The 24,581-nt window shown below is 42.9% G+C and overlaps 1 protein-coding gene across 6 annotated transcripts in view; it reads right to left on the minus strand.

Moving 5' to 3' along the window:
- The window catches only part of MGA (MAX dimerization protein MGA), a 66,129-nt gene that overhangs the window by 9,810 nt on the left and 31,738 nt on the right, over nt 1–24,581 (minus strand). For all 6 annotated transcript variants that reach the window (XM_056546670.1, XM_056546666.1, XM_056546669.1 and 3 more), the window contains 12 exons: nt 24,110–24,579; nt 21,505–21,730; nt 18,431–19,018; nt 15,573–15,863; nt 11,805–12,919; nt 9,350–9,444; nt 8,601–8,643; nt 8,349–8,449; nt 7,454–7,490; nt 5,115–5,300; nt 4,920–5,031; nt 2,851–3,102 (listed from right to left, as the gene is read on the minus strand). In XM_056546670.1, coding sequence (XP_056402645.1) covers nt 2,851–3,102; nt 4,920–5,031; nt 5,115–5,300; nt 7,454–7,490; nt 8,349–8,449; nt 8,601–8,643; nt 9,350–9,444; nt 11,805–12,919; nt 15,573–15,863; nt 18,431–19,018; nt 21,505–21,730; nt 24,110–24,579 — 3,516 coding nt within the window. The remainder of the gene's footprint in view (nt 1–2,850; nt 3,103–4,919; nt 5,032–5,114; nt 5,301–7,453; nt 7,491–8,348; nt 8,450–8,600; nt 8,644–9,349; nt 9,445–11,804; nt 12,920–15,572; nt 15,864–18,430; nt 19,019–21,504; nt 21,731–24,109; nt 24,580–24,581) is intronic.

The raw sequence follows: 24,581 nt of genomic DNA on the forward strand, positions 1-24,581 counted from the left end.
TTCTAATCCTCATGTCCGGACCTTCCTGCAAGGAGTGGCGCGCGCTGTTCCTCCTTAACGATCACCTTCACCCCCTTGGGACTTGACTTTGGTTCTGAGTGCCCTCCAGGGTGCACCCGTTGAGCCCCATAGAGAGATGTCTCTCCACCTCCTTTCTTGGAAAGTGGCATTTCTTGTGGCTATCACCTCCATCCGGAGGGTGTCTGGATTGGCAGCTCTTTCCTGCCGTTCTTCGTTTCTGGTGATCCACCAGGACAAGGTCGTTTTCCGACCAGCTCCTTCCCTTTTACCTAAGGTAGTCTCGGCCTTTCATCTCAATGAGGACATTGTCCTCTCATCCCTTTTTTTTGTTTCCGGTTCCTTCTCATCTCTAGGAGCGCTTACTACTCAAGCTGGAGAAGGTCGTCGCAAGGGACTACCTGCTTCCAAGGCCACCATTTTTCAGTGGATTCGGTCCACCATTTCAGAAGCCTTCGCTGTAAGGGGAAGATTCCTCCTTTCAGGGTTGTGGCTCCTTCCACAAGTTCTGTTGGGCTTCCTGGGCTTTCCAGAATAGAGCCTCGGCCTCGCAGATTTGCAAGGCGGCTACCTGGTCGTCTTTGCACACTCTCTCGAGGTTTTTCCGAGTTCATACTTTCACATCAGCTGATGCTAGTCTGGGTCGTAAAGTGTTGCATGCGGCAGTGGATCGGCCGTCTGCCCGATTACTTATCTGCCCACCCAAGGGATGGCTTTGGTACGTCCCACGGTCTGTGTCCCCCAATTGAGCCGATAGAGAAAAGGAGATTTTTTACACTTACCGTAAAATCTCTTTCTCGAAGGATCCATTGGGGGACACAGCTCCCGCCCTTTTTGGGGTTTTTCCTTTGGTTCTCGGTCCGAGGGTGTGTTCAGTTGTGTTTTTTCTTCTGGTTCTCGGACAGTTTGGGGTTTTTTCTTTGTCCTATTGGTCTCCTCCTATTGCTCTGGAACTTAAACTGACTAGCTCAGAGCCTGAAGGCGGGTATATCCTGCTGGGAGGAGCTGACTTTTTTTTATTACCATAGTGTCACACCTCCTAGAGACCGCAAGATACACCCACGGTCTGTGTCCCCCAATGGATCCTTCGAGAAAGAGATTTTACGGTAAGTGTTAAAAAATCTCCTTATATATATCAACTGGCTCCAGAAAGTTAACAGATTTGTAAATTAATTCTATTAAAAAAATCTTAATCCTTTCAGTACTTATGAGCTGCTGAAGTTGAGTTGTACTTTTCTGTCTAAGTGCTCTCTGATGACACCTGTCTCGGGAACTGTCCAGAGTAGAAGCAAATCCCCATAGCAAACCTCTTCTACTCTGTGCAGTTCCCGGGACAAGCAGAGGTGTCAGCAGAGAGCACTGTTGTCAGACATAACAGAACAACTCAACTTCAGCAGCTGATAATTTTTGGAAGGATTAAGATTTTTTTAGATTTGAATTTTTTTTTATTTTCCAATGATAAAACAGAAACAACATAAGAATTGAGTAACATGTACAAGTGAAGAGATTGCGAACAATGAAAATGCCATAGTACAATGGTATAAGGCAGACAATACCTAAGACCACAAGAGTGGAGCATGTGAGGCACAAAGATGGTATGCTCATTCGTGATAGACCGTGTCAGTCCATTAAGGATTAAGATTTTTTTAATAGAAGTAATTTACAAATCTGTTTAACTTTCTGGAGCCAGTTTAAGTTTTTTTCTGGAATACCCCTTTAAAAATTCAAGTTATCCGATTTAGCTTAGTTCTTTGGTTCTTGGTGGTAATGGGAGGGGGGGGGGGAGTACCGGGGTGTGTGTTGTGTGAGACTGTGTTTGGTTGTCTGTCTGTGTTGGGCCGGTTTGCTCCAGGGGTTTTTGGATATACCATTATACAAGTTGCCTGGTTTGTGAATTGCTTGCTTATGCTGTGTATCTTTTATTATGATACTGTTAGTACTGCCTGCAATGCTCCTTTTTCCCACTGACTGGGTCTTGCCTTCTGTCTCCTGGAGTGTGTTTTATTATTTTTTGTATAATCTTTGTTTTGAAACTGATAAATTCTTTAAAAAAAAATTCAAGGTATACAAATTCTGCTTTCTTTTATGGGGTATACAGATTACACGGAGCGAACTCAGCTCAGCTCTGTGGCCAATGACTGGCGTTGCAAGCCGCCACGCCCCCTCTATTCACTTCTATGGGAGGAGGCGTGACGGCTATGTACTAGCCCCCACACCCCATAGACATGAATGGAGGGGGCATGGTGTGACCTCATGAACGCAGAAGTTGCGGCGGGACCCGCGCGATCTAACATCTTATCCCCTATCCTTTGGATAGGGGATCAGATGTTTCCAACAGAGTACCCCTTTAAGTCCACAGCATTCATGAGAACAGTACTAACTCCACCTATGTGCCAGCCGCCTATATATTAGGCAGCCATCACACGGGGGAAGCACTGCCCAGATGAGTATAGCGGAACTTAATTATTCTAAAATATTTCATATACTAATAAACATCCAAATATCTTTTTGTGGCAAACAGTGTAGCACTTATGGTGCCCTCTCTGACCACATCATGTTTAATTGGGCCAGATTTCATAGTTGTTGTAAGTTTACGGTCCTGGAGGGGGAACTAGGAGGGAGATGGCTGCCCCATGTTGTTCGCATTACGCTCACAGGACCAGATCTTCCTTTGATCAGAGCAGTTTAACCCCTCAAATCCCTTTTTTTTTTTTTTTTTTTTTTAGGAGTTAAGTTCTGAAAATTGTTAGTATTTAAGGGGGCTAAACCAGTTTGTTATCCTGATGCTAAGTCCTTTCTACCTAGGATTCCCTGAGACCGAGTCTTACTCACCCTCTTTTGACAACAACACAGGTTTCCTTGTAAGTATGATAGGCTTCTTAGTTTGACTACTTTGCCTTTCATTACTGTCCTCCCCCAGCTTCAAGGGAAGAAAAGTCTCTATCCTCGGTAAAGGAACATTCATAGATGCTTTGTGGGGAGCAACATCATCCTCCAAGTTTTTTGTTTGCACTTCTGCCTCCATAGCTTTCTGCTTTGCGTACAAATATTCCAGTTTCTTCAGCACGACCTCTTTTGGTTTCCCTGTAGAATTATGAAATTTAAGAAATGTTTCTTCCACATAATGTCTGTACATATTTGTGTACAAGAATATTATCTAAGTAAACATGGATAATCTAAAACTACAAGAAAACAGTTTAGGGAAAATCAAGTTTCCTGTAGTTGCCATTGGATCCCTTTTTTTCAACTAAATATAGATTATTTTATGCCACTCTACAGTTTCTATATGGACTGCAGGTGAAATCTGTCCAATGGCTGCATGAAATATAATGGAAGCTGCCTGCTCTTGATGCTTCCTGCTCACAATATATGGATGCACAGATATCCACAAATATCCTATATATTAGGTAAGGAAAGGTGTAAGTAATGCATGGGGGGACAGTGTGACCCTAGGCTAAAACCCCCCCAATTGTCCATACCTACTTGGATGATCCATTTTCAACTGGGCGACCGTCCGTACATGTGTACGGGGCTAATGCTATACAGGGATAGTCTGACAGACCAAACCAGAGCTAGACAGATACATCACAGGAGAAAGTGGGGACTGTGGTACCTGTTAAAGGCAGCACTCTGGCCATTTATTCTTGCCATGAGCGCTCCCTGCAACCTCGGGACTCACGGTGCAGGATGCTCCTGCACGCGTGTCCCGGGCGTTGCTATTAGTAATGCCACGGCCGTTTAGTCCGTCCGGGAGCGCACTCTCCTACCTAACTTTGGTGGCTCCGGGACTCGCTTTGCGGGACACACCCACATACAAGTCCCAGGCATCCCCTTGCCTCGCTCCCTCTCTGGTCCTTCTCCTCCTGCACGTAGCCGGCGCTCGCATCCCCTCCCCTTAGGGCGTGAGATTTATAGGGCCAGTACGCCCATAATTGGTCCAATGTTTGGCGGACCTTATATTAATCCAGCACCTCCCTATTATGGTGCTGGATCTTTGTGCTTGTGCCCTAGAGAAAGCGTTATCCTGTGTATGCCTATTAGTGTTCCAGACCTCCTGCTTGTGACCTGACCTTGCTCCTTTGCCACCTGCCTCCTGACCTTGTGCCCGTGACCTGACTACGCTCCTTTTCAGCCAGCCTTCTGACCTTGTGCCTGTGACCTGACTACGCTCCTCTGCTGCCTGTCTCCTGACTCGTGCTTCATCTGACTACGCCTCATCTCCTGTGCCAAGTTTCACCTGGGCAACCTGTGTGAATGGATCATGCCAGGGGTAGCGACCTGGGTGCCCCTGCCGCAGCAAGTCCAACTCGCTTTACGGCGGGCTATGGTGAAAACCAGCGGCACCTTAGACTCCGCTCCCTGGTACGGTTCAGTCCTTGTTCACACAGGAAAGCGGATCCACATCTCAGCCGTTACGGTACCCAAGAAAGGTTATTAAACTTAAGGCTTTTCAGCATGGAAAAAAAGATAGCTTAGGGGCGATCTAATCACAACGTACAAATATGTAAATGGACAGTACAGAGATCTTTTTTTTTACACCTAGTCCTGTAAACAAATCAAGGGGACATCTGCTATATCTAAAAGAAAGAAGGTTTCACCATCACCATATACAATGATTCTTTACTGTAAGAGAAGTAACACTATGGAACTCTCTGCCACATAATGTTGTGCTGAATGTTTTAAAAGGTCTAGATGTCTCTATTTTATAGACATATCATCACTAGGTACATGTACTAGATTTCTGCAGTCACTGACAAATGGATTTAATTTATTATATTATGCCATATTTAGAGTTGGGAAAGCTAAAAATATTAAAGTGTCAACTGTAACCAAAATATCAATAACATTTACTCTTTTCACTTGAATATACAAACATCATTCCTGAAGAATATTTCACCAACCTGAAAGATTTGACACTTTCCTGATCAGCTGAGTTTGTGCCTGGGATAACATCATCTTTTTCTTAATAAGTGTGTCAGCGGTGTCTGCCAAATTCATAGTCTCTTTTATGGCCTGAAAGCCAAAAGGAAAAGAAGGTAAGTTTTTCTAATAAAATCTAAATTTGCTCCTGCCATTTCAGGAGACATGAACCTGACCTGTTTAAGGATATAACTCTTCGACACTTTAGGAAGACTATGAAGACCGAGAGCATTTTTCAGTTCGTCAAAAAGATCTCTTAATTCACTTCGTCTCCTCCGCTCATTCTGTGTGTGGTTATGACGATGAAATACGTGAACGGTGGAATCGTCTTCTGTTGCTGAAAATGTGTCCTCTCCCGGAACCTTTATTAAAAACAAAAAAATTATTATTATTACTACAACCACAATTTAGTGCTGTCTTCATACCATACTTCTTTATCCTCTATAGCAGTGTTTCCCAACCAGGGTGCCTCCAGCTGTTGCAAAACTACAGCTCCCAGCATGCCCGGACAGCCTTTGGCTGGGAGTTGTAGTTTTGCAACAGCTGGAGGCACCCTGGTTGCGAAACACTGCTCTATAGAGTCTGTCCAGCCACTCAGGTGCTTTTGCTCACACTCCCGTTTCAAGCTCCATATATATTTGAACCACTTGCAATTTTTTACAATAACAGACAACGCATTTCGGCATAATTCACACAACTTTTTTAGGTTCTTAACATTGTTGCAGGGGGGCACCATCTGCCTTTTTAGCTATTCTTAGGTTGCGTTCACAATGTCGTCTAGACCAGTCCCGTTCTTCTCCCGTCATAAATAAAAACAGACTTAAAAAAAAAAAAAAAAAAATAGACAATAACAGATGTAAACAGAGGTTATCCGTTTGTATCCCTTATTGTTCAGTTAATATAACAAAAAAAATTATTTTTTTTGACAGAAGAAAAAATACTGCATGTGCTGTTTTTTCTGCCGTCAAAAAAATGGAAATTAGTGCAGACGGGTAAAAACGGATGTAAACGGATTGTAAAAAAATCCCATTGACTTGAATGGGATTTTTTTAAAACCATTTTTAATCCGTTTACAACCTGCAAGAACGGAACCGAAACGGGGATAAAAAAAACGGGGACAGATGGCCGTGTGAACGCACCCTTAGTCTGCTCTGCCAGAGAAGAACTTATGCTCCTCTGCAACAATACAAAGGACCTGACATAGACAAAGGACAAAGGGATATAATATACACAGTGCTTGAAGTTCTATTTGTCTGTGAAGCTGGAGTGTAAGCACCAGTGCCCAGGGGAAATCTGGAGATCATTTTTGGAGTGGACTGTTGCTTTGCAGGACCCTATGATCTTTCTGGACCTTATGGGATGAGTCCAGATTAGAGCTGCAGCTGCTTATATATGTCCCTTGCTGGCTCCGATTATGAAGTTTTGAGAGTGCTTAAGTGTATAAAGTTGTGCCTATATAAGAAAAAACGTATATTATTACTTTCAATGTTTTTTCCCAGGAGGGTAGGGTGCATAAAGAATACTGCAAGAATAAAGCATGTTTGTCTCAGTTCATTAACTGCTGGGATGTGAAGCAAGAGAACTAGCCTCCCTGACCCTTCACCTTACCCCACCTTATGTTACCCAGCTAGCGGGCTCATTTTCATGCACCTCCATGTTACCCATGCTACATCTTTTGCATTAGGCTAAAAATAAATGTCACATGAGAAGCAGCTAAATTTCTTCATCATAAAACAAAGGTGGATTATAAAAAAAATTAATTATAAAAAGAAAATATCTATCTCATATCTATCTACCTACCATGACAAGGTTGGCCTTGAACTTTTCATTTTCCCTAATACTTTTTATTATATTACTTAATTGTCTGCCAGGAATACACATATACCCAATTTTTAGGGTAGTCTCACAATGTAATCTTGACAAATGTGAACACACAGTCTAATATCAGATGCATTTACATTTTTGCAGGTACGGTCATCTGGTTTCCTGGACTATTTAAGAGGATGTACTGTCTCACATCTGTCCAAAGACATTTAAAAGGAAAACTGTTACTCATGCTCACCCACACTAAACCCGATACACGGGGTTATAATGCAGGTGAACAGGAGACCAATGCAGGGTTTCTGACCTATATACGTACCTGCAGTCTGGCGCCTGGCCCCTCGGAAGTTCGGAGTCTTCCAGTAGACATAAGTGCTCACATGACCAGCACCCATAAATATTCAAATCCAGCCGGCGGGCCCGCCTCCAGTGTGCTAGTCAGCGCTGGAAGAAGCCGAACTCCCGAAGGGACAGAGCGCCGGTACGTATATAGGTCAGAAACCCTGCATCGGTCTCTTGTTTACCTGCACTATAACCCGTTGTATTGGTGTGGGTGAACGAGTGACCGCTTTCTTTTAATGTTGATTTGATTCACTCAAAATTAAATGGAATACATAACACGAAGCATAACAAGCTCCTTTTAAATATATATTTATTTATTATGGAATCAGAAAAATTAGATGTATTACTATACCGTAGAACCCTTGCGTTCTTTGGAATGGTTTGCATAACTACAAAAGAAGATAAAAACGGACATGTTAAAAGTAATCACTCTTGTTTACTGTGTGTAATTTCGGCTTAAGGGGTACTTCTACAGCATTTTACATATGAACAGAAAGCTACACTATAATGGACAAAAGTATTGCGATACCTAAACATTCAATCTACAGGATCTTTTAGGGTTTCCAATTCTGAATTCATAGTCAATAATATGGTGTTAGCCCCTACTTTGCAGCTACAACAGTTGTAGACTTTCTAAAAGATTTTGCAGGTGTATGTGGGAAATTTTGCCCATTCCTCTAGAGGAGCATTTGTGAGGTCAAGATACTGATGTTGGATGAGAAGGTCTGGATTAGTTTCCATTCTAGGTCATCCCAAAGGTGTTGGATAGAGCTGAGGTCAGGGCTTTGTGCAGCCAGTCAAGTTCTTCCACACCAGACTCCCCTAACCATGGCTATATTGACCTGGGGCACAGTCATTCTGGAACAGAAAAGGACAGAACCCTAATTGTTCCCACAAAGTTGTCCAACATGTCTTGGTGCTAAATAATTTAAAGTGTTACTGTTATTTTGAAAAACAGTTCAAAAGTTTTGATCAGTAATGTTTTAGTAGGGAAACCCCCACGATCTCTAGATATAGCCAGATGAAGCAGACAGCAGTGTGCTTCACTCTCAGGCCTGGCACTCGCTTCCACTCACTGCAGGAGATGGGCTCCATAGGAGCTTATCACTTGTAGTAAGTCAGAGCAAGCCCCAAGATGGGAAGGAAAGCCCACTGCCCCATGCTAAGGGGTCTCAGCAGAAGATTCCAAATTATCAAAACTTTAAACATACCAGCAATTTTTAGAAATTAAAAAAAGAGATTCTAACTTGTCACTATCGGAGGTCGCAGATGCCTTCAAATGGGCTATATTTATCTTCTCAGAAAGCTCTTCCACAGTTTCAATGTCCACGTCCTCATCAATTCCACTCTAGATATGCAGATTAAAAATGTATGTTATGCACTTTGTAATATACTATTTATTATCCTTTTAATAAATTTTTTTTGGGGGGGGGGGGGGGGGGGTTAGTGGGGGGTGGTAGTGGGGTACAGAATTACAGATATCAGGGGCTTTACTATACCTTACAGCCCTTCTTGCGGTCATTGAATACATTTTCTTGAATGCTGCATGTACAAAATAAGACAAACAAAAGGATAGTTACATTTTAACAAGTCAGTTTTTCTTTATTGTGGTAATTACAGTTAAAGTTCAAAAAATGTATTTCAAACAAACATCGCGGTGCGGTGGGGGCGGAGCATTATCGGATTATCGGCAAGGTAATTGCCGATACCGATAATGCCCAAAATCGATAATATCGGCCAAACCAATAATCGGTTGATCCCTAGCTCATACTGTATTTTTTTTATACCAGACAAATAGTTGAACAAATCATAAAGTCATACAACATAAAGTCATCTCCAGGCAACTATAGGCCAGCAAGTCTGACATCAATAGTGGGGAAACTAATGGAGACCCTACTAAAGGATTGGATTGCAGAACATCTAAAATCCCATGGATTGCATGATGAAAAACAACATGGGTTTTCTTCAGGGAGATCATGTCAAACTAATCTTATTGATTTTTTTGATTGGGTGACAAAAATAATAGATGGAGGAGGGGCAGAAGACATCGCATATCTAGATTTTAGTAAGGCTTTTGACACTGTCCCACATAGAAGTCTGCAATAAACTGCAGTCTTTGAGTTTGGACTCCCATATAGTTGAATGGATTAGGCATGAAATAATAATAATGCATCAAGTCAGGTGCGTCTTACAGTCAGGTACATCTTACAGCAAATTCCAATTGTTAAAAATAAAAAGTGATTCTTACCTGTCAGTAGTTGCAGATGCCTTCAGATGAGCTTCACTTGTGTTCTCGGAAAGATCTTCCAGACTTTCAATATCAACGAAGTCATCGACATCACTCTAGATAGGAAAAGGAATAAAGAATGAAAACTAATTTCACTTACCATTCAATATAATATTTATTATCCTTTTTTTAAATAAAGAGGAATGTGGACTATGTTGGGTTAATAGAATATATAAAAAGCCTAATTATACTAACAAAAACTACTTTTAATATTATAAATCCACTTAAAGATACACTAAGCAATCACTGCATTAGGGACATCTATTCAATAATGGGTTGATCCTCCTGTTTGGGTGATCACAGATTGCAGCTAGGGAACAGTTTCCACAAGATGGTAAAAATCCTCTATACTGAGCTGAACCCATGGCCACTGCAGCACATCCATCACTCAATGGGTGCGGATCTCAGCTTGTTTTAGCCCAGTGAGTTTGGGGGCAAGGCAGGGTGGAGAATTCTAGTGTTACTCTAGCCCAGTGTTTTTCCAACCAGTGTGCCTCCAGCTGTTGCACAACTACAACTCCCAGCATGTTGGGAGCTGTAGTTTTGCAACAGTTGGAGGCACACTATTTGCGCTATCCATTCCCTAGTGATGCAAGCTTGTTGACACAAAGTATGGTCTTGTTGAAAGATGGCAATGTGGTTGCCAACTGGTCCTATAGTGCACACTATTTAAATGAGAACTCCGGGATATAACAACTTATCCCCTATCCTTAGAATAGGGGATAAGTTTCAGATCCCGGGGGGTCCGAATGCTGGGGCCTCCCGCAATCTCCTGTACGGAGCCCCAGCTCTCTACATGAAACAAGCCTTTTTCGACCACAGCACGAAGCTGCGGCCGACATGTCCCCTCCGTGCAATTTTTCGTGCAGAGCTGAAGATAGCCGAGAACAGCGCTTCGGCTCTCCCATAGAGCTGCATGGAAGGGGCATGTCGGCCGCCGCTTTGTGTGTTGGTCGACACGCCCCTATCATGCAGAGAGCCGGGTCCCCATACGTGAGATCACGGATGGCCCCAGCGGTCGGACCCCCCGCGATCTGACACTTATCCCTTATCCTTAGGATAGGGGATAGATAAGTTGCTAAATCCTGGAGATCTCCTTTAAGGATTTTGGTAAGTCACCAATGTTCCTAGGGTATGCTAAGAAAACCCTCCCCACATCATGACACTGCCACCACCTGCTTGTTGAACCCCAACGGTGCATCCACAGGATAAGGCTTTGTGCTAGTTATGCCAGATGCAGACCCAGTCATCCGAAGGGTTGTTTGCAATGACATAGGTCATTAGGGACACCCTTGTTGGTTTTCATCTATAAAACCCTAGTCTGTACACCAAATATTTGCCCGCTATTGTACTGTTGGGCCAGTTTGTCCATTGTGGTACACCATTGCTGAGGTACCAAATATGCCACTGGACACTTGCCTCTAGGATCATCCACACGTGGCCTGCCACAATGTCATCTTATACTGGATGTCTGTCCACGGTTCATCCAGTCTTTATACACTCTCACTTGGAAACACTCAACTAGTGCAGTTGTTTTAGAAGTGCTGCCACCACACCTCCAGGCCTAACAATGTGCCTGCGGTCAAAGACCCTCAAGTGACCATGTTTACAGGAGAGAGCAACACATTATGCAAGAGCAAACCATGACATGGCCACTACGTGGTATTGTGTTATTGCTTACAAGAGGCCAGACACCAGCTAATCCTAATAAAGTGATTGCTCAGTGTATTGGCTCCTTTATTGTGACAGCAAGCCTGTGGAGCAGCAGTCTCCAACCTGTTGCTCAATTTGCAAAAATAAGTCAATTTCTATCTGTCCTTCCAGTAAAACACACCTCTCTAGCTATTGTGAAACTACAACTCCCAGCATGCACAGACAGCCAACAGCTGTTCAGTCATGCAGAGAGTTGCAGCTTCACAACAGCTGGAGAGCCACACGTTGGGGAACACTGCTGTGTAGTATAAAAAACATGACATGCTGCAAGAGAGGTGTGTTTTTCCTGGAAGGACAGATAGAAATTTAGTTAATATATTGTATACATGCAAGAATATGTGGAAAGTCCAGCTCATTTACTTGCTCCTGTTCTCGGATCTGCACCCAGGCTCCGTGTGTCCAATAGCAAAAGAAAACAAAGTGATCCAGCACTTGGAAAAACAGCAGACTTTATTTTTCAAATCCTCTTAAAATGGTATAAGACTGTTACACTTCACGTGTTCTGAGGGATCTTGACGCGTTTCGAGCGCATGCGCTCGAAACGCGTCAAGATCCCTCAGAACACGTGAAGTGTAACAGTCTTATACCATTTTAAGAGGATTTGAAAAATAAAGTCTGCTGTTTTTCCAAGTACTGGATCACTTCGTTTTCTTTTAATATACTGTATACACAGGGAAGATAATAAAGAAAAAGCAGTTCTTACTTCATCTTCAGATTGAAGGTTCTGCAGAATTTCTTTGTCGTCAAAAAAAGTTTGCTTTATCTGTGGATCTGCTCGGAGACCTTTACTGCTATCCTGATCACATGACAATGCAGAGACTTGGGATTCTGTGGATCTTTCTTCTAACAATACTTCCGCTTTCTCCTCACTTTCAGCCTGTATACGATGCTGTACCCCTGCAGCTACTTGTTCTTGTATGTATTCCGATACTAAGGTCACACGACTACTATCCTCATTTTTCAATTGACTTTTGGTATTTTTATTTGCTGGGCTTTGTTGACCGTCCCCTTTTTCTGCTGGACCTTCTTCTTTCCTGGTCAAGAGACTCTGGACATCTTTCTTCTCAGCTTCTTGTAACAAGGTTACATCTGAGGCAAGGAATTCATCAATGGGATCCATACTAAGCTGGGACTGTTCTTGCTGTCCATTCTGACATTTCTTTCCTTTAGTTGAGGTGTTGACCTCCTGTGGCACAGATTCGGTCTGCTCTTCTGTGGACTCTTGCTCCTCAGCTTCCTTCTCCTCACTTACAATCTCAGATGCAGGTTGCTCATCGCGTTCTCTGACGGGTTCCTTGTCATTTTTCTCTACACCTGAGCCAGATGGCAGAAGACTTAATGACGGATCAGAAAGCTCCTTATCTTGTTTATTTGGATCACTCAGAGCGTCAGGCATATTACCCATTATTGTTATGTCAGATTTTGTAGCAGGATTTACAGGGCTGTCATTTTGCGCTGTAGGCGGAGGATTATTTGCCAAGGAAACATTTCCTGATTGGAGGATCATCACATTAGATGCAAGGACGCCACGTCTGCTACCAGTGAAAGTTATAACTTTCGGAGAAGTGAGGGGTGGTGCCTCACTATTACTTGTAGGTGAGGATGTTTTCAATGCAAATGTGCCCAAAGGGGAAAGCATTGGTGGATTTTGTGAAAGAATTGTCACCCCAGATTTATTTAAGATGACCTTAGGAGGAGAGACTACAGATAATTTAGCTGGAGCAGAAGCACGAGATATGATAGATGCTGGAATGGAAATAGAAGAGGTTGCTGCAGCTTTAGGATTTGTTGGAAGAGGAAGACGGACACCCACAGAACCTGAGTAAAAGTACACAAAGATTAAAATAGCATTAAAGGCATGGTCTAAAGCCAAAAAAGCTTGTATAAATAAATAAATAAATAAAATCAAGAAATTTTGTTCTATGTCTAATCAAAGAAAAATGCTTTTCTCTACCTGTGAGCCACTTTTCCTCCATTACCCTCTGAACTAAACTTTAACTTCACTTTTAGGTCACTGAAAATCTGTACTGAGAGAAATTGTTCAATGAAGGACCCAGTTACATGATGCCTACAGAAGTCTGTGGAGAGGGAAGTGAACTGCTGGAGATAGACAATTATCTCTCAATTAGTATTACTGCTTAACCTCAGTACTGGATTCACAGTAACATTACTCTGTATAAGGTCCTCCATGCTGCTGCGCTGAGTAGGGGAGTGGGATGTTACTGAAAGCTGGGAAAACAGGAGCGCAGCAGGAACCTTAGGATCCCACAGCAGGAGCAGCGGGGAAAGTACGCCTTTTGTTTTTTTTATTTTATTGATATTGGAGGCATAGGGTTAAAGGGGTACTTCCGGTGAAAACCTTATTTTTATTTATTTATTTTTTAAATCAACTGGTGCCAGAAACAGATTTGTAAATTACTTCTATTTAAAAATCTTTATCCTTCCAGTACTTATCAGCTGCTGTATACTACAGAGGAAGTTCTTTTCTTTTTACATTTCTTCACTGTCTTACCACAGTGCTCTCTGCTGACACCTCTTTCCATGTCAGGAACTGTCTAGAGCAGGAGCAAATTCCCATGGCAAACCTATCCTGCTCTTGACAGTTCCTGAGAAGTGTCAGCAGAGAGCACTGTGGTCAGACAGAAAAGAACTTGAAAAAGTTCCTGTGGAGCATACAGCAGCATAACTACTGGAAGTGCTAAGATTGTTATATAGAAGTAATTTACAAATCTGTTAAACTTTCTGGCAACAGTTACAACTTATAGAAAAAGGATGTATAACAACAAGTGTATACAAGAACCAGTCCTCTAGAGCCAGTAGAAATAAGAAATGAGAAAATAACAGTTACAACTTATCCTCTGTCCCTTAATAAAGTATGGTTGCTGGAAACATGTCAGGGAGACTACCGTATTTATCTGTGTTTTTAAAAATCAGTGGATATTGCATATATAATTACACAGATTTAAGATTTAGGGATGGCTAGCTTAAAGGGGTACTCCGGTTGATTTTTTTTAAATCAACTGGTGCCAGAAAGTTAACCAGATTTGTAAATTACTTATATTAAAAAATCTTAATCCTTCCAGTGCTTATTAGCTGATAAATACTACAGAGGAAATTATTTTCTTTTTGGAACACAGAGCTGTCTGCTGACATCATGAGCACAGTGCTCTCTGCTGACATCTCTGTCCATTTTAAGAACTGTCCAGAGTAGGAGAAAATCCCCATAGCAAACAGATGCTGCTCTGGACAGTTCCTAAAATGGCCAAAGGTGTCAGCAGAGAGCACTGTGCTCAAGATGTCAGCAGAGAGTACTGTGCTCCAAAGAAAAGAATTTCCTCTGTAGTATTCAGCAGCTAATAAGTACTGGAAGGATTAAGATTTTTTAATACAAGTAATTCACAAATCTGTTTAACTTTCTGTCACCAGTTGATTTAAAAAATAAAAAGTTTTCCACCGGAGTACCCCTTTAATCTTTGATGGTGTGAATACTAATCTCTGGACAGTTAGCCAGCAATTTGCAATTTTAATATTTTTGATTTACCCTATTTTGGATGATATTTTAAATATTGGAAATAAATAGAAGAATTTTATAAGGGGGGCTTAAAGGGGTACTCCACCCCTAGACATCTTATGCCCTATCCAAAGGATAGGGGATAAGATGTCTGATCGCGGGGGTTCCATCCGCTGGGGACGCCTGCAATATAGCATGCAACACCTCCCTGTATCTGCTTCCGGCAGCGCTGGAGGTTCTGTCTCCCGACCATGGGAACGGAAGATCGTGACGTCATGACTCCGCCCCCGTGTGACGTAACACCCCGTCCCCTCAATGCAAGTCTATGGGAGGAGGCGTGACCTCCCATAGGCTTGCATTGAGCGGGCGGAGCGTGACATCACACAGGGGCGGAGTCAAGATGTCACAATGCTCCGGCCCTGTGATCGACAGTAATCAGACCCGGAGCGAACACGCTCCGGGGACTGATTTTAACGGGGTGTCCCAAGCGGGGGACCCCCGCGATCAGGCATCATATCCCCTATCCTTTGGATAGGGGATAAGATGTCTAAGCGCCGGAGTACCCCTTTAACACAAAGATGTTCTTCACCCATAACAGTTTGTATACTCAAGGAGTTTGGTATTGTTTCTGGGACATGTCAAAAGTTTTGTTTATTTATTTATTTAATTTTTTTAAACAATAACACTTTAAGTCCAAAAGTTGTAGTTTTTAGTGCTGAAACACATGAGCACAGCTTCATGAAACCTTTGATGCTCTACGTAACCTCTGTACCCAGACACAACTTTATATGACATTTATTTTAGTGCCAATAGGGCTTATTTCCAAGTATTCCACCAACCATGAATATACAATCTGCAATATGGAAGAATTAAAATAACAGTACAACGTAAGGGCTAATATTTCTTTATTTACATGAATTATTTCACAATCCTAATTAGTAGCCATTACATTCTTAGTACCTGGATTACGGATGACAATGTGCTGTCTGCTTTGTTGAGAATTAGCAGAGTTAACTTGCAATGGAACAAGCTGAATAAGCTGACCACTGGGGTGCCTAAACAGAGTGGCACCATTAGATCTCTTTATGGGCTGTAGAACCATCTTCTGTCCAGGAGAGGTCTGCAAACACTGTACTGGGCGAGACGAAGAAGCAGAGGAGCTGTTTACAGGAATCAGAAGAAGTCGGGGGCCTAAACGTTTTCCTGAGGTCACTCCAGAAGAATTCGTTGTTGAAGCGGAAGAAGCGGCTACTGTAATAGTGCGGATAAAACCAAAATAAGATATAGTCGTAAATAGGTTATTGAGACATATATCACATTTTATACACTCAGATATGAAAACTAGACTTTGATTTTAAAAGATATTTAACCCCTTAAGGACCGGGGTTTTTCCGTTTTAACACTTTCATTTTTTCCTCCTTACCTTTAAAAAATCATAACTCTTTCAATTTTGCACCTAAAAATCCATGATGGCTTATTTTTGCGCCACCAATTCTACTTTGTAATGACATCAGTCATTTTACCCAAAATACTACTACAAAACGGGAAAATAAATTGTGCGACAAAATTTAAGAAAATACACGATTTTGTAACTCTTGGTGGCTTACGTTTCTACGCACTATATTTTTTGGTAAAAATGACACCTTCTCTTTATTGTATAGGTCCATAAGATTAAAATGATCCCCTACTTATATAGGTTTGATTTTGTCGTACTTCTGGAAAAAATCATTACTACATGCAGGAAAATGTATACGTTTAAAATTGTCATCTTCTGATCCCTATAACTTTTTTTTATTTTTTCGCATACGGGGCGTTTTTGAATTGATCGGACTTTTTGATCGCTTTTTATTAATTTTTTCATTCATTTATATAATTCGGACATTTCTGCACATGGCGATACCACATATGCTTATTTACACTTTTTTTTATGGGAAAAGGGGGGTGTTTCAAACTTTTATTAGGGAAGGGGTTAAATGATCTTTATTCACTTTTTTTTTTTTTTTTTGCAATGTTATAGTTCCCATAGGGGGCTATAACACTGCACACACTGATCTTTTACATTGATCAATGGTTTCTCATAGGAAACCATTGATCAATGATTCTGCCGCTTGACTGCTCATGGCTGGATCTCAGGCACTGAGCAGTCATTCGGCGATCAGACAACCGGAGGCAAGGTAGGAGACCCTCCTCGTGTCCTACAGCTGTTTGGGATGCCGCGATTTCACTGCGTCGATCCCGAACAGCTCCCTGAGCTAACCAGCATTGGTTTACTTTCACTTTAGATGCAGCGTTCAACTTTGAATGCCGCGTCTAAAGGGTTAATAGCACGAGGCACCGCGATCAGTGCCACGTGCGATTAGCCACAGGTCCCGGCCGTTGTCAGAGGCCGGGCCCGACTGCTATGATGTGGGGCCATGCTGTGTTATAGTTAGTGTTATAGTAAGGGAGAGGACTCAGGACGTACCGGTCCTTGGTCCTTAAGGGGTTAAATTAAAGGGGGACTCCACTGGCCAGCGTTCGGAAGTAAATGTTCTGAACGCTGTTTTCGCGCTGCTGGGGTCGGCCACACCCCTCGTGACATCACTGCCAAGCCCCCTCAATTCAAGTCTATGGGAGGGGGCGTGACGGCCGTCATGCCCCCTCCCATAGACTTGCATTGATGGGGCGTGGCAGTGATGTCACTAGGGGCATGACCGACCCCCACAGCTCAAAAACAGCGTTCGGAACATTTACTTCCGAACGCTGGCCAGTGGAGTCCCCCTTAAAGGGTCAAGCTCTTCAAGTCTTAGATTGTCCCTTAAAGGGGTTCCCTAGCATATTCTCCTTTCCTAGACAACATGAATCATAGAGTAATACAACTGCACTCTGGGTAACCGGGTTGCCAGCACAACGACTATCATGAATAGGTCATATTTTAATTGATTGGACCAGATAATAATGGTTGCTAGAGTCAGACTACTACCTTGACGTCTGTCCAGACTTGGGAATAGTCATCTTCCAGTATAATGAGCACATTGGCAAAACACTCAATTTAGAAGAAAATTTTTCATTATTATTAATATCATTATTAATGATATTTAATTATTTTTTTTTTCAAAAGGCTTGGCTAATAACTACAATTGTCTTATAATTGAACAATATATAACAAAATGTAAAATTAAAAACAAGTAAGGCTGCATTCACACCACATTTTTTGCAGTACAGTTCCTGTATCAGGTTTTTGATGAAAAACTGATTCCTCAAAACTGGACTAAACTGTATTAAAACGGGTGTACAAATTTTAACCTGTATACGGTTAAAAACCGTACACAGTTTAAAAAATGATGTCCGGTTGCATCTGTTTTTTATAGAAAAAAAAAAACGTATACCTTTTTAACATGTCACTCCATTATGAATAAAGTTTAACTGGTTCGATTGAAATTCCAAGAAAAAAAACTGTGCAAAGTCAAAAACCGTATGGTGAAAACCGTATGGAACCGTATGCACATACGGTTCTGTACGGTTCCCATTGACTCCCATGTTAAAAAAAGACGTATACGGTTTAATACGGTTTTTCACCCGGACCAAAAACTGGTAGACTATGGTTTTGGGTACAGGAAAAAAAAACTGACAAAACCGTACAGGATGCAAAACGGACACAACCTGATGAATCGTTTGGCATACGGTTTTTAACGGAGAGTCAATGCATACGGTTTTCAATATGATTCCATACGGTTTTCACATACAATATGTATACGGGGACTGTATTGCAAAAACGTGGTGTGAATGCAGCCTAAGGTGTAAAAAGTGAAAGATACACTACAAACAAACAAACTTACCTGTTTTTACAGTCAATGGGGATGTAATGTTTAAGCCAACTTGAGAAGATACTGATCCAGTTTGTGTTACATTGGGTGATACTATTACATTTGATATTGGAGTACCACTACTTTTATTACTACCAGGATTACTGGAAAGGGAGTCTGATGATGTACTCCCTGTAGTGGCTAAGGGTTTGACCACTGCTGGAGTCAGTGCTGGTAAAACAGTGTCATTAGTGGAAGGAACTACTATGCCTGCGGGAAGGGACAGAGAAGAGCCTTTTGTTACTATTTTTGTTACACGCATTAATGTTGGTAGTGACTGTGTCACTTTCACTTTGGGGGCTGACACAGCGCTTAAGGCAGCAGAAGAGAGCGATGTGGTGGATAAAGACGCCAGGTTCGTAGAAGTGGTAGAAATAGCTGGGGCTTGCTTTCCCGCTGCCACAGAAGAAGATACAAATAAGAGCCGAGTAGAATGGGTGCTCTGTTTTGGTGACACAAGTATGGTGGGCTCAGATGAGCTGACTCCACGGCTTTTCTGCATTGATCCAACTTCACCCATGACAAAGTGAGTGAGCCTGCTGCTAGGCCTGGATTGTGCAGCTGCAAAGTAGAACATCTGTATGTCAACACCATCCAACTCACTTCCCATCTTTAGTATGGAAGAACGTTAAAACAAACTATATTACCGGATGTTTATCATTATTATTACAAGTCTGCCACATCCAGTGATGTTTTGGCGGCAGGATATATTTTTAAAATTCCCAGGAAACTTTAGAGAACAAGACTTGGAGACGGATTTGGAGGTCCCATAGACTTGCATGGGACTTCTGACAAATACATATCCAGATCCCGATAGTCTTGTGCAAGTCTTGGGCTCTGAAGAATAAAAGATGAAGGAGAAAAAGATAGCCTGACGCGGAGGATCACCGGATGTACACTTTAACATTAAAAAGTATTTTAAAAAAAGGCTTATAATCTGATATTACATGTGCAGTCATTTCAGTGGTCACAAATTTAAAGCTTAGGAAAGTTATGTACAGCAATATTTGACTTAGATATCTTGTTCTATTTATAAACCTGCCTTGTTTTGTTAGATTAACCCTTTAAAGTGGTAACAAGGTGAGTTTAATGCCCTCAGTGTGGTTCTCCGTGACATCTGAGCTCAGGAGGCTTCAGACTTCTATAGCAACCAATTGCTGCCACGCAACTGCATTGCAGAGATGGTGATCGGAGAGGATAGGTGCAGGACCTGTTACGTCCCCATGTAGATGCAGCGATCGCTATCGATCATGGCATCAAAAAGGTTAAACTGACGGAAGTCTGATCTCGACAGATGTCAACGGCAATATTCATCTGACGCATATAAAGAGGGGCGCAGGAGCCCACTCCACAAGTAGTGACTTGCCTAAACCGGGGATACTGCGTTGCACCTACCCTTGTGCCAAAAGGATAATTTCATAAAACAGAAAAAGATGCAGTCCTACTGCTATTTGACTTTGTTAACCCACTAGCCCAAATATATTTTATTCTCAAGACTTTTTAACAATCTATTTCCCGCAACAGTGCAAATTTTATGTATATTTTATGTACAATATAGGTCTTAATATTCTTTTAATATATTTTGTTCAGTCTGTGGCAAGGGCCCTGCCCAGACTATAGAACATCATCGAGACTATCATTCAATAAATACAATTTATCTATTTATGTTTTAGACACTTCTTCTTATTCCCTCTATTTTTTTCCTATTTCCTCTATACCTAGTAGGACTGCATCTTTTTCTGTTTTCTCTTTTTTTTAAATGTTTGTTTTAATACAATGATCAACAAGAAAAGATCAGTTCCACAATCCCCTACAATGTGACACACTTATTTTAATAAAACTATTAGAGAATAATACATGAAAGGTTCTCCACCTTTAAGGGTAGGGTCACATGGAACAGATCCGCAGTGTATTTTATGCTGCAGATCTGCCGATGACCCGACCCTAAATTGTGCCTCCAGCTGTTCCCTTTGTGTGCGGCTCACAGATGCAATGCGCTGCTCCGAGCAGCCACACAGGGACTTGAGAGTCATCGCACACATGCGCAGTGTACTCAGACATCGCGGCCGCTCCGCGATGTCTGTGAGTACACTGCGAGTACGCACGGTGACTCACAGGCCTGTGTGGCTGCTGGGAGTGGCTCATTGTCACTGCGAGCAGCATACTGGGGAACAGCTGGAGGCACAATTTAGGGTTGGGTCCGATCCGTTCCGTGTGACCCTACCCTCAGTCAGGATTCAGTGGGGGCCACTTTAGCAGTAATTCTAACCATGAATTTTCAGATACTTGTCTTACCTGCACCTGTTTCGACATTTTTTTTTTATCAGGTTCTGTCAAATTCAGCAGTATGAAAGAAGTAACAATTCTTTACATTGCTGGGAGATGAACCCCATATTGTAATCATCCCATGAAAAAAAATGAAAGTGCAGCAATGCTCACAACTAGTAAACTACCACTGCCCAATATTTGAATTAGGAGAATAAATATGAGGTCATGTGCGGCCACCTTCAAGTGGAAATACCATCATGTAGTACAATGGTATATCACTAGCACAATGTTTCCCAACCAGAGTGCCTCCAGCTGTTGCAAAACTAAAACTACCTCCAGCTGTTGCAAAACTACAACTCCCAGCATGCCCTGCCATGCTGGGAGTTGTAGTTTTCCAACAGCTGAAGGCACCCGGGTTGGGAAACACTGTGCTAGCATATGCAAATCTATTATGATCCAAAAGGGGCCATATCTATGAATCTTCTGCTAATACAAGGATAGGGGACTTGTCTGCACAGTTGCATTCCCACCAACCCACTGAATGGGGCAGTGTTGCACTTCCCTGAGTAGCAGGTGGACAAGATTGCCGCCATGGAGGCAAAATACTTAGGGTTGATAGGGGGTCCTGAAAATCATTTAATAAATACCTATTTAAGTTATAGTCAACACACAAATTGTGATCGTAAATTAGATATTCACATTTCTTCATTAAAATTATGTTTTCTTTTTTATTAACTCAAACTCTAACAGAAGAATCAAATTCCAGCATTTCTACCTACCAGTCTTATTCTGCGGTGGAGTGAAGACGTCTTCTGACTTATCTTCAGCTGTCGACTCTGAAGGACTTTTAGTAGCCCTTTTGCACCTGACTTCACTCACTTTGGGAAGATGAAATAGGCTAGGCTGAAGTCTACGCGTAACATAAGCTGCAAGCCTGTTAGCTGGATGAAGTGCTCCCATTTGCCCCAAAAGCAGCTTTGCTTGAGGGTAATTCTTGCCGTTGACCTATAAAACGACAATAACAGCAAGTACAATGTGCACTTATTTTAGCAAAGCAGAATTACACAGTTCAAGATATATAAAATGTAATTGTTGTGTTTTATATCTATGGCAGTAAACAGCAGCAACTCATTTAAAGCGTTACCGCTATCAATCTCTGGCGGCAAAATATCCCTTTAATTCTCCCACAACTTTGTAGCCAGAGACTGCAGTGATCAGGATACTGATTTGACTGAAGTTGTTAAGACTTGCATGGAACTTCAAGCAAACCCTTATCCTGATCGCTGTAGTCTCAGGAGATTAAAACAGATATCCTATGGACAGAGCGCGATTGCAGTTAGGGTTTTAAAGGGATGTGTCGCCAGTTTTTCTATTAATCAAATGAGGGATGGAGGGGGTAAGAATTGGCCTTTAGGAGAGTACCAAAAGCTGCATGGAGTCTTATACTTTTCATAAACCAAAAGGTATAGCTATAGCACATATAAACAGTATTCCACAAATGCCCTTCACAAAAATGTGATTTCTTATTCTGTACTTTTTATTGCAGCATATGCTCTATACTGTAAGTATCTGCAATGAAGTGCTGTCGTAGCCACTGACCATTGAATCTAAGGGTTTCAATTAGAGATGTCCCGATACCATTTTTTTTTAAGAGTACGAGTACCGATACTTTAATTCTAGTACTCGCCGATACCAAGTACGAGTACTTATATTTTAAAAGGAATCTGACACCAGGGTGACCCGGTCTATGCACCTGCTTACCGTGCTGATATGTGGGTCCTTGTTGTGTACAATGGAGGCGGCTGCTGTAGTATGAGCCAAGATTTCTCTCTTCTCCATTGGACAGAACAGGGAATTTGCATTGTCGGTGAGACCGATGACCACATTATGACCAGCGTCAGAAACCGGGTCACCTGACCTATCTACCAATAAATTCAAGTTAGTGCAGGTGACTCTTCTGTTAGATTACCTTTACTAGTAGGTAGTATTCCATTGCAGACATTAGCAGCAGCCCCCCTTGTAGACATAATCCCCCCCCCTATAGACTGCAGGCCCCCTTGTAGACAGCAACTCCCCTATAGACTGCAGCCCCCCCCCCCTTGTAGACTGCAGCCCCCCCCTATAGACTGCAGGCCCCCCCTAGTAGAATGCAGGCCCCCCCCCCCCCCCCCCCTAGTAGACTGCAGCCCCCCCCCTAGTAGACTGCAGGCCCCCTTGTAGACAGCAGGGCCCCCCTTTAGACAGCAGCAGCAGGGCCCCCTTTAGACAGCAGCAGCAGGGCCCCCCTTTAGACAGCAGCAGCAGGGCCCCCCTTTAGACAGCAGCAGGGCCCCCCTTTAGACAGCAGCAGCAGGGCCCCCCTTTAGACAGCAGCAGCAGGGCCCCCCTTTAGACAGCAGCAGCAGGGCCCCCCTTTAGACAGCAGCAGCAGGGCCCCCTTTAGACAGCAGCAGCAGGGCCCCCATTGAGACAGCAGCAGCAGGGCCCCCATTGAGACAGCAGCAGCAGGGCCCCCATTGAGACAGCAGCAGCAGAGCCCCCCTTTAGACAGCAAGCTCCCCCGTAGACATTAGTAGCAGCACACAGCTCACCTGCGGCTGTCCTCCGTCGGGTGCTACCTCTCCACTGCCCCCTTCTTCCGTCCTCCCGGTCCACATCATGGCGTCCTATGGAGGAGCATGTGACATATACGTCACTCCGCTTCCTTCGTAGCGTTACGCTGGGTGCAGGGGAGGAGGGGAGTGACGTGTGAGTCACATGCTCCTCCATGGAACACTATGACGCGGACGGAGAGGACCAGAGAATGTAAATGGCTAGTATCGGGACATCTCTAATTTCAATGACCAGGATTACTGCTCTTTTCGATCCATTGCAGCAGTGTGTAAACCTTTATATACAGCTGAAGCTGACTGTGGAGAGCGCAGGTTCTCACATCACTAAAGGGGTATTCCGGCTTTATATTTCTTATCCCATATCCAAAGGATTGGGGATAAGATGTATGATCGCAGGGGTCCCGCCGCTGGGGACCCCAGCGATCTCGATGCAGACCCAGCATCCTCTGCCGGGCGCTGCCTCAGAAACAGGGACGTGATGGTCACGCCCCTCCATTCATGTCTATAGACATGAATGGAGGGGCGTGAAGTCATTAGGGGGTGTGGTCGTGACGTCACGTCACTGTCTCGGAGGCAGCACCCGGGGGCTGCACAGAGATCGCGGGGGTCCCCAATGGCGGGACCCCTGCGATCATACATCTTATCCCTTATCCTTTGTATAGGCGATAAGATGTATAAAGCCAGAATACCCCTTTAATGCACCATCTTCTTGGCAGTAGCACCATATGAAGTTGCCAAGGGGTTAAAATGTGAATTTTCAGACATGAAATACCTCAACTAGCTCTGCTTCACTGATGTTAGACGTCTTCAATCGGGCCACCAGTTTGCCAGCTGGATGAACTTTGGTGTAAAATGGCAGCCCCTTCCCTCCATGAGACTTTGCTTGATTATCCGCACAACTATCTTCAGGTTCCTTATCTGGGGGCTTCACATTCTCGGCTTTCCATTTAACAGGCTTTGGCTTTGGAGGTGTAGAATTTGCCTGCTTTTCTGCAGACATTGCAATTTTTACTCGAGAACAAACAGAACTAGAAGTGGACTTTTCTTCACTCGTATTTTCATGCATCAGCTCGATATCAAAGCTTCCCAACTTAAAGGACTGTGGCTCACTGCTGGTCATGTGCTGCGACGTGATGTTTAACACTTTACTCTCATCCTCTTTCCCGTTGCAGTCTGAGATAATTTCAATGAGCTTGGTTGAGGCATTGCTGTCAACCGATTTGCACCTTTTGTCTATATATTCT

Source organism: Hyla sarda, chromosome 11 (genome assembly GCF_029499605.1).
Source record: "Hyla sarda isolate aHylSar1 chromosome 11, aHylSar1.hap1, whole genome shotgun sequence".
Lineage (NCBI taxonomy): Eukaryota > Metazoa > Chordata > Amphibia > Anura > Hylidae > Hyla > Hyla sarda.